Here is an 11440-nt window from a genome sequence, read left to right on the forward strand (position 1 = left end):
CCTGTATATATTGATATTTGTGAGGGGGCGTGGGGGCTTTGTTATTTTGCAAAGAAAGATTTAAGCCCCCCCTAAAATTCAATCAAATCTCCGTCTATGAGTATTGTAAATTGTCTAATTCCTACAATAAGTATTGGACAATAGTACAATACGCATAATAATTACACGAATCACACGATATTAGTAGTGTAGTTATGCATGAGTAGTTTACGAGTGCTCTAGTACTCTAGTACGCAGTGTTGAAACTTTGTAAGTTGTAATTGTTGATTTTTGTGTATTTTAAACTATAATAATAAATTATTTACATTTGTAATATAGTTAGACCGCCGTAAAAATGAAAAGAATGAGACTTAGTGGTTCGCAATATGAAAAAAAAGAAATTAGAAAAAAAATTGAAAGAAGAAAAAGTTATAGCGCAAACATTACAATTGGACAAATTTTTTAAAAAGCTAGTTTATTGAAATATTATATTATATTTAATAATAAAAATATATTTTATACACAGTAGGTAACCGTCTTTTATTACTTATACATAATTATATAAAATAATAAAGTAGAATTTTTGTGCATACTTTATTGACGTCACGGTATAAAACATCGAAGATTTCGAAGAAGAATTAATACAATTTAAAAGCATTGTAAAAGATTTTCTGTAATTAAACGTGTAAAAAATTATTTGCGATCATCTTTAATCAATGAAAAAATGTCAAATTTGAAATTTGTCAATATCATGTATTGAATCTGATATGGTTAAAGATATGAAGTAAGAAGAATTAATACATAAATTTGCTGCAATGAAATCCAGTAAAAAAGATATTTAAATAGCTATGAAATAATTTGATTTTTTTCAATTACAAACGATTTTGACTATATTATTGTAAATTTAAATTATTATAATTATTTAACTTATTAATGTTTACTTGTGTAGTTGTGTTATATTTTCAATTAGAATTAAATTTCTTTTTAAAAATTGTTTATATATGTGTATTTTATATTTATGGATAGGTACAAAAATTATACTACTAAAAATTTTTTTCTGGTTACGAGGAGGGCGAAAAACGGCAAAAATTGTTTGCTCTATGGCGGTATTGGACCTTAACACGGCTCTGCATGGGGCGGGGATCTATCCCCCATATCTCCCGTAATTACGCCCCCGATAGACAGAAACGAGAAAAGAAAGAATCCAAAACTTTCGATTACAATTTGAAAATACTATGCTAATGAAAATATAACCTTCCAAAAACCAATAATTCTGTAGAAGGATGGCATAATGGTTTTTCATCTATACTAAACGCTATTCGCCCTAATATTTGGAAATTTATTAAAGCCCTACAAAAAGAAGACAAGCTAAATGGTCTAATATTGTACCGGAGCAGAAATCCCTAGAAAACGGGAGAAATATAATGACACTTCTGAGAGGATAAATACAATAGGTAAGTAAAACATTTAATAATAGAACATTTGATGAATGTATGTCAGGGATAGTTCATAACTTATAATACTTTTCATGTATATCATTTTTTATAACTTATAATTATTTTAAGTTTTTACACGTATTGTTTTTAATAATTTATATTTGTTTTTACACATATGACATATTATTACGTCATATTCTTTTAAGAAAAATAACGAAAACATTTTATTTTTATATAATATAATATGTCACATTATTTATTAAACGACCTATTTCAGACGACTAATTTTACCACGTCCAAATTCATACGACCAATTGACTTTACCCCTATAAATTGTGTATGTTTCAAATTTCGATTTATTAGTTTTAGTCTATGTTGTAAATTGTAAATTTAGATGGAAAAATCTTGTTATATTTATTTTAATAAAAATTGTTTATCTTAAACATAGGTAGTAGAAAAAAATAATGATACGTAATATTATTGGCTGACGAGCGGTTTAATGTTTATATAGGTTTGTAAATCATTAGGTTACTTAACATAAAAATTAAAATAACTAGTATTACAGTCTACAGATTATTCAATTTTATTTCGTTGTCTTTCACTCTTACCAAAAAAAAAAAACATTACGCGTCGGGACAATATAAGATCAACCGATCGACTGACTCGCGAATCGCAATATATTCGCGACTGTCATATTTATAACATTTTTTCGATTCTAGAACATTCAACGGAAACACCAAATCGTTATCGAATCGGTAATCCCGAAGACCCGGTATGTGCTTCGCCAAACATTCTAGGATAGACGCTAACAATATTATGTCTTATAATAATATATTGAACTTATGATATATTTAACTTTAGTTCAATCATTTATTTTTTGCTTTTTTCTGTAAGGCGCGAAATATTGGGTAAGGTCGAATTGCACTCGGGTTAAAAAAGGTAACGGTCCAACTACACTAGGATTAAAGTAGGTAATGGTTGAACTACACTCGGTCATAGGCGCAAATAGCGTTTGAGATTTGGGGGGGGGGGCTAAAGCACTAGCTACTGAATGGAGCATTGACGCATTTGTACAGGTAATTAACACCTAAAAAAATGTTTAATACAATATATAGGTATATCGTATTCGTATACTGCTTACTTAATTACAATATTGACAAAAAATAAAACTTACTAAATATTTTTTTTAAATGTGCTACCATTTCATCTAGTTATAATAATAGTTGTCAAAATTATATTTATACTATACTATATACATTATACATTTATACACCACATAACTTTTAGAAAAACAATAGGAATTATTACTGTAAGTATGGCTTTAGAGCAACAAGTAACAACAAAATAATATAATTATAGAACACATTTTTATTTAAAAAAATGTACCTATTACATTTTTAGAGCTGTATTCTTCGGTTGGATTTAGCAAATGTGTTTAATATTATTTCAATATATCTACTATAATATCTTTTTCGATATCAATATGAGCTGCAATAATAGACTCCGTAATAAGAATGCTTATTATTCTTAGTTCTTGGTAGGTATTATGGTTTATGGCTACAAGTCTACAATGTACAATGATGATAAAAATAATACCACGATAAATGAAATTTGTTCATTTACGAATTACATAATCATAAAAATAGGAACACGAATTTTGCATCATAAACTATAATAATACTGATAGAGCTTAAAAATAAATTAGGAAATGTTTGCGGGGGGCTTAGCCCCTAAAGCCCCCCTATTTGTGTCTATGCACTCGGTTTAAAAAGCAGTGCAATTCTATATAAACTATTAATACAGTAGTCACTCGATAATTCGAAAAAACTCCATAAATCGAACTAAACGCTAAGTCCCATGAGAAAACTCTATAATTAGAAGAAAATACATGTATTCCGGTCCCCTCGATAATTGGAAATGTCTGTTATTGGTGAGGCACACTCTACAGTTCGAATTGTTTTTCCACGAACCTCTATAATTCGGATTTCTTTAAACGCGATTATATGTTAGTTCATATTGTATAAAGATTATGTACAATCTATTTAACGTACTCGTAATGAAACTAATGACGACGGTGGTTAAATATTATCGTAGATTACAAATGTCATCGTATCTTACCTGCCTTATCTAAATTTTAATCGTATCATTTTACCAAAATAAACCTCTACAATAGGTTGTTGAATTGAATACAACGTAGTCAGTCGCAATACGGGTCCCGTTAAGTACACGTGTTTGTCGTTAGCCGTCAAAAAAAGTGATCGCGGCAGTTGAAGCAGGTGAAAAAAAAAAGATGTTGCTCTACGTTTTGGTATCCCAGCTTCTACGCTTTCAACGATACTTAAATAAAAGGGCCATCTTAAACATTAACACCTTTCTAATCGAGGACGAGACAGAAAAAATGTGAGTACCCTGATCTGGAAATATGTCTTATGGCTTGGTGTTGGTATATATATATATATATATAAATATAAATATTATGTAATAAACTCATAACACACTTTCTTATAATTTCTAAAAAAAAATGTCATTTATTAATATTTACAATATACTTGTAATATACGAGTACATTATATTATATACAATTAAGAAGTATAAAAATAATAATTAGTATTCCTATTACAATGATTGCATTTTAAGTGGGAAGGGAAACTAATACTTAACAAAGCTTAAATTACCTAACATTATTTTTTTAAATAATATTCTGCTTTTAACCCGAATGCAGTTCTATCATTATACCTATTTTTTTCATTAATGCAAATCAACCATTATACCTTTTTTTACCCGAGAGCAAATCGAGCGGGCGAATGTAAGTTCCTACATAGGTAATAAAAAAAATACGTATATAAGTTCCTACACAGCGTAGGTATATTATTATATATAAATATAATTTATAAGTTTTCAATCTAATATCAGTTATATCATATGATCCTGTCATGCATTTTAATATAATAATTATTCATAATTTAAAAATAAAATATAAGTACTTTGAATATTTTATTTGTCAAAAAAGTCGAATCTATAAGTCGTCTTATCAGCTTTATCGATAAGCTATCGTTGTAATCTATCTTTATAGATCCTATAGTTTTATCGGCACTATGTATAGCGTTTGAAACGAGTGCAATTATATAATTTCTTCACTTACTCCACACTATTATATATTCTTCTAAATATTATTTTCACATCATAAGTTTGATAACTTATAGTTATATTATAAAAATATAGCATATTTTTTTTATTTTATTTTACAATTAAAATGTATAAAAATAAAATGTTTAATAATATTTTCATTTTTTTAAGACATTATCATTAGTTTGATATCTTAAAATATTATATAAAATATAGTATATTTTATTTTACATGCTGTGTAGAAATTAACATAACTACCTTTTTCCGTGTAGGAACTTACGATCCCTCAATCAAGCGTTACATTTTTTTTACCTAAGTGCAATTCAAACATTTTCTAGGTAAAAAGTACAATTCAACTATCTTGGAATAATTATTAGCCTCTTGGCTCTTATAAATGTAACTTTATTTCATAAATATAAGTATTTTATCTAACGCAACTTTTAACACACATATAAAATTATATGCAACTATCAATATTGTTAAATTATAGTTCTATCAACTTAATATACTGCCTATTTTATGTTAGAACATTTTTTAGCTAGAGACTATTTTTATTTCGGTGTTTATGGTTAGGTAGGACATGACATGTGTGTTGCAAAAATTTTCAGATATTGCCATTTATCATATTCTATTTTTAATAACTTTAATATAAATAACAACAATTTTATTTTTTACATCAGCAGTATTCAAATGTTTTACAAATCTACTCGCAAATATAATATTCTTCCCCTCCAAATCTATTTTTACAACCTACTCCAGCCTAATTTAAAATCAAATCCTCAATAATACATTTGATGATTGTAATGATTGTTTTTATTTTTCATATAGTTTCATATTATAGTGTTTATAATAAAATATCTAAACAATTTAAAGATAATTTTTATTTTTAGTTAGTTCAGTGTTCTTCTTTGATTTTCATTGAGAATGTTATTTTTAAATTTTAAATTTTACTTCAATTTTTACAAAAACCTTATTTAACCCGTTAAACATTTTAAAAGTTTATTATCTAATTTATATATAAAATTATCAGAAAAACGATATTTTTATTTAAATTATGAACATATACCCACAGATTTCTTTATAAAACTATATAGCGAACTTCCGTTATCAGTTGAAGTCTGGTTGTATGGTATCTTATATGGTAAATATTAATTAAGTTGTATTGTATTTAATTATTTCTAAACTTGTTTAAAAAAAAAAATAAGATGTTTCCCATAAATTATTATATTTTACCATTAAAAACGATGTAATTCCTATTACATTTTGTATAATAAATACAATGTTTTGCAAACCAACAAAATCAGCAACTGATACACAAGCTTCGCTGATAAAAATAATAAAGGAGTTCCTTATCTAGTGTAGTATAAAAGTCTATATATACATAAATGGTTTTTGCAACATTGCTTATTATGTCAGTATAAAACTGTTAATTAAATTAACTGTTAAATTCTATTCCCTAATCAATGTATCATGTCATACACAAAAAAAGTATACTAATTATGTAGACATGTAGTTTCTATACAAAATAATAATTGTGTTCTATTTATGACCAACCTTCACTTTTTTATTGCTAGGTTCCTTTTTGTTTATATCAATACCATAAAATTATATACTCCTGTTGTATACATTAATATTGTAAGATTGTATTAAACTGAAAAAAAATAACTCTATTTCTTTACCATTTGTATTCATTTTGAAATGAAAAAAACCTAATTTAATAAAATATCTTCATTCTTCCATATTCATTAGATTAGATAGTTGTTTTTGATGTACAGTGGAACGTTTGGTATGCAAAACCTCTAACAGAATTTAATCATATAGCTAAATAAAATTACAAAGATTCAAATTAACAAAATATAGGAAATTTATTAGACAAAATTTTAATATAACATTGTCTGATACAAATTTAAATGTATTTGTGAACTGATTATTTCAATCATCTTCTGTATCGATTCCCAGTACACATCGCACCTATAAGTATAAAACAGTACATATAATATAATTAATAAAATAGCTAAAAAATTACATTAATTGTAACTTATAACTTAGTAGTTTTTCCTAAACACAATACTAAAATGTCCAATAAGAATAACAACATTTTTTTTCTATAAATCATATTTTATCTAATAAATCATTTTTGTTAATTAAATATTTTTTTTGTTTTGAAAGGTATGAAATATTAAAATGATGTAATAGTAACACAGAATATAAAAACACAAATAATTATAAATAAATATAATTTGAAATAAGTACTTAAATTAAACTGTACTCACAAAACTTAAGTGTATTAAGAGAATATTTTATTTAATCCATTATAAGGAACACAAAAAATAATAATAACAACTCTCATATTAATACATTATTTTGGTTATTTATTAGATTTTGAGAACGTATTGATTTTACAATGATGTGTTTTTTTTCTGTTTACTACAGTAAAATTGAAAATAAATTGGTAAATTTGGTAAAGTGGTAATAAAAAAATAATTAAAAACGTAAATTTTTATTTTAAACCAGTAACTGTAGATAGTTAGTGAATAGAATGGTGTACCTCGCTACCTTATTTTGAATTAACTATAATATAAACCTAGATTACAAAAAAAATGTCTACATACCCTTTCATCGAAAAAATCGATGATAATTTGAGCGTTGGCTGCAAAATGCAAATCTTTGCGCCATGACTCAATCTTAAGAATACAACACCTACATAGCTTTGTCGATTTATGATCATTGAATTGCAACTGTAAATATAAAATTAATATTATTATAAAATTTGTAATTTCAAGTATTTATACATTGAGAACTCCAAAACATGAAACATTGATACTTGTCATATCACTTTCTTGGTTATTTTAAATCAAAAAAAACCATAATTTAACTGGTCAGTAGTTAAAATTAACTTAAACCAGAAGATTATTGTACTAAAATTACAATTTAGTCTACAAAAGCATTAATTAATCATTCAGATTAATAAATCAGATTATCATCAATGCAATAACGACTATAAAATAGTTTGAAATAATAAATAATACCAATAAATATCAAAAATCATAACTAGAGTGCGGATTTTTATGCACTTAAAAGTATCAAAATATGCCATATAATATGCAGTAAAAATCATGAAAATATGTAAAAAATATGCAGTCAAAATTATGAAAATATGTAAAAAAATATGCAAGAATTTTTTATTTATTTAAAATTTACAATAAAACTTATAATAATTAATTTTTTAAATACTTAATAAAAAAAATTTAGGGAATTTTCTAAACTTAATTTATTTTTAAAATTGTATTTATTATTAAGCTGAATAAACATATGCACTTCAAGTTTTTCTTCTGTGAAGCTGTGTCGTTTATCGATTAACATATTCTTAAAGACTGAGAACGAACGTTCGACGTCAACTGAAGTTATTGGGGCGTATTTGAAGTTTACGTCGTAATCAATTATTTATCTTATAACTAAATATATATATTAACTATTATTTAGTGACTATGAAATTTAGTTTTAATTTTTCTATTTGACAAAATATTATTTTATACATTTTTTTAAATTTTTGCTTCTATGTACAATAAATTTTGAATTTTGCCAAAATATGCAGAAATAGGCAAAAAAATAATTCATCATTAGCTTCAAATTATGATGATTCATGGAGATAACTGATAATTATTCAAAAATATCAAAAGGAAAAAAATTTGCAATTGCATAGAAATCCGCGCTCTAATCATAACTATGAGGATATCCTAATTATAATAGAATACATAACATTGGTAGATACTATACTCATATTTATCGTTAACTAATACACAAAATGGTGGTAGACCACACATTGGGAGATACCTCTCCTATATGTGGTCTATAAATCTATTAAAAACTACTAAATTGTTTATCAGGTAAAATAAATAACTAAATAGTTAGTAATTTTTAACTTATATTTAAATTATTTATATGCATAGTATTTTAAATATATAACAAGTATTAAATCACTATATTTGATTTATACCAATACTAATATTTATATTTGTTTAATTAAATATATTAATATATCATATTTGTAAAAGAATGTCAATACCTACTAATTTTTCTTATGACATTTTGTGTAATTATATATTTTAAACTAATAATAAATTAAACAGTATATAATATTTAATTATTTTCATAACAAGGATAATAACAAAAAATGTATGAGTCCGTATTATTTTTCTCAAAATAAGTATAATACTTTACTATAACTAAATTTAAAATTAGTGTAATTTATGTTTAAATTATTAAAATTATTTAAATTTAATTATAATTTAATATAGATAGATTTTTATTTATCATGATTGGATGATGAGAACAACATATACTTTTTGATAGTTATTACTTTATTAGTTATCATTAGAGAGCGGATTTCTATGCAATTGCAAATTTTTTTCCTTTTGATATTTTTGAATAATTGTCAGTTATCTCCACGAATCATCATAATTTGAAGCTAATGATGAATTTTTTTTTTGCCTATTTCTGCATATTTAAAGATTATTGCATATTTTGGCAAAATTCAAAATTCAAAATTTATTGCATATTTAATTTAAAAAAATGTATAAAATAATATTTTGTCAAGTAGAAAAATTAAAACTAAATTTCATAGTCACTAAATAATAGTTAATATATATATTTAGTTATAAGATAAATAATCAATTATGACGTAAACTTCAAATATGCCCCAATAATTTCGGCTGACGTCGAACGTTTGTTTTCAGTCTTTAAAAATATGTTAATCGATAAACGACACAGCTTCACAGAAGAAAAACTTGAAATGCATATGATTATTCATTGTAATAATAAATAAATTAAGTTCAGAAAATTCCCTACATTTTTTTTATTATGTATTTCAGTAATTAATTATAAGTTTTATAATTAAATGTAAATTTGAATTAATTTTTTAAATTAAATTTTGTAAATTTTAAATAAATAAAAAATTATGGCATATTTCAATACTTTTAATGCATAAAAATCCGCGCTCTAGTTATCTCGAATACCTATATGATTTCCTGGTGAAATCAATTCTGTTACTACGTTTACGACAGGTACTACAGGTTGCATTATTTTAAAACGATTTTGTTATCAAAAAGACAAAATAATATAATTAGATCTGTATAACAAAAATTAGAGAAAATTGCTCTGACTTTTCCTAGAGTATTGATCATAATACTTATTTAATCAAAGACTACTTAGAAAATAGATATTTTGGAAATGTTAAGTCTTGTAAAAAAAAGTAAACAGATACCTTAAATGCCTATTATACTCTTCGGCATATACTTTACGCATTAAATTTTGTTAGGCAGGCCTATTTATATTATATTATCTTAAATATTACAAAATTGTTTTCAAATATAACACAGCATCAAACGGTGATGGTCGCAATAACACAATTCAGTTTACCAAATGCAGTGTAGATTATCGCAATGAACTGTAACTACCAAAGTAACTTATTTTTCTTAGGATAAAAGTATACTAAAGAATCAAAAGGCCTGACGATGCACCGTGGAATGAATCAATAATCAAGCAAAAAACATGATATAAGTGAATGTTAAATAAACTTACTTGGACGTTGAAGTATGTCTTAATGTCTTTTATCCATTGTATAGACGTTTCTCCAAACATCAGAATATCAGTGAGTTGGCTTTCGGCAAGACAGATGCGGCACAAGTCTAGGTAATTTATGGGCACAACAGCATCGACGGACGACATGGTTCTCTGTGGTATTAAATGTAGTAGTAAAAACAAAAACAATTAATCAACAGTTTAGACAAAATATCAACCACAGAATACTGTAACAATTAAACACAAGTAAACTAGTAAAATGTGTTTACACAGTACACACTTCAGAACACAAACAAGTGTAATAACAATTAAGATAAAAAGTTAGGTTAAATGTTTACTAACATATAACGCGATGTGTATGGATATGGCGGCGTTATTCGTTAAAATCTTAGAAGAAAAAAAACCGACGCTATCCCCACCGTGAGCGCTGCATGTCCTTTGAAAGCCGGTAAACCAAAACGAAAACCATGCGAAACGCTATGTCATGGCGGAATAAAAGATAAAAGTAGTCTTGTTCTCTTGTTGTTGCTGTGTGCGCGCGTGTGTGTGTGTGTGTGTGTGTGTGCGCATTACATCGTATCATACGCACATACAAATCACCAACACGACGCAAGAGTGCGCGACCGTTTTGTAAAATATATTTTATTTGACTAAACGTATTGTTTTGTTGTATCGATACTATCGGATATCGATCGACCAAATAATGTTTTAATACTTTTGTAAACTGATCTCGATATTCGTCATTATATTTATTTTAGAGCAATCAGTCCACATTTTAAGATTTCTGATATATACATCTAGGTGTATGGTATATCAAAATTATCAAATTAAAATTTAATAAGTGAATACTATTTTATGGGCATACTTAAACTTGAAATTATTTGAAATCTTTTTCAGTCGTTTAAGTCTTTTTGAAATAAACATTTTACCGAGAACCTTTATTATTTCCTAGTAGATATAATACATACCAATAATATAGTAACCTACACATTTGTACTTAGCTTTTACAAGTACTTATTCGTTAAAAAAAAAATCATTAATAATAATCATTAATTATAATAATGATATTAATCGATAATAATAAGAGTAAAAATAATAATAAGAATAAGAGTATAATTTTCGTATTCATCAAATAAAAATCAATTCGTGTTTAAATAAATCTGTACACCACATGAGCTAAATATAGGTAATATATTTATGTATATAACGCTTGTAGTGCTTGTATCTACTATACATATGGTGATCAGATGTACTATTTTTCGTAGGACAGTACTCTTTTTTGACGAGTTTCCTAGTGTCCTCAACAATAATGTTAACTA

At 25.6% G+C, this 11440-nt stretch overlaps 1 protein-coding gene and 1 long non-coding RNA gene across 2 annotated transcripts; one reads left to right on the forward strand and one right to left on the reverse strand.

Moving 5' to 3' along the window:
- Window positions 1-3638: 3638 nt before the first annotated feature.
- LOC132925170 (uncharacterized) lies at window positions 3639-10133 on the forward strand. The gene is made up of 2 exons (XR_009661383.1): window positions 3639-3815; window positions 10020-10133. It is a non-coding gene; the product is annotated as an uncharacterized LOC132925170 (long non-coding RNA).
- Window positions 6388-10466, reverse strand: LOC132925169 (uncharacterized). Its single transcript, XM_060989588.1, has 3 exons — window positions 10122-10466; window positions 7154-7279; window positions 6388-6512 (listed from the first exon to the last, which is right to left on the reverse strand). The coding sequence occupies exons 1-3, from the start codon at window positions 10266-10268 to the stop codon at window positions 6474-6476; spliced, it is 312 nt and encodes a 103-aa protein (XP_060845571.1). The 5' UTR covers window positions 10269-10466; the 3' UTR covers window positions 6388-6473.
- Between the last annotated feature and the right edge of the window lie 974 nt (window positions 10467-11440).

Source organism: Rhopalosiphum padi, chromosome 3, assembly GCF_020882245.1.
Source record: "Rhopalosiphum padi isolate XX-2018 chromosome 3, ASM2088224v1, whole genome shotgun sequence".
Taxonomy (NCBI): Eukaryota; Metazoa; Arthropoda; class Insecta; order Hemiptera; family Aphididae; genus Rhopalosiphum; species Rhopalosiphum padi.

Bases quoted from the DNA above. Each gene is read 5' to 3' on its own strand.
- LOC132925169 (XM_060989588.1), bottom strand. From the start codon at position 10,268: ATGTCGTCCGTCGATGCTGTTGTGCCCATAAATTACCTAGACTTGTGC. The intron at 7,280-10,121 runs GTAAGTTTATTT...TTATATTTACAG, and splicing joins AGACATACTTCAACGTCCAA to TTGCAATTCAATGATCATAA. The intron at 6,513-7,153 runs GTATGTAGACAT...TTATACTTATAG, and splicing joins TCGATTTTTTCGATGAAAGG to GTGCGATGTGTACTGGGAAT.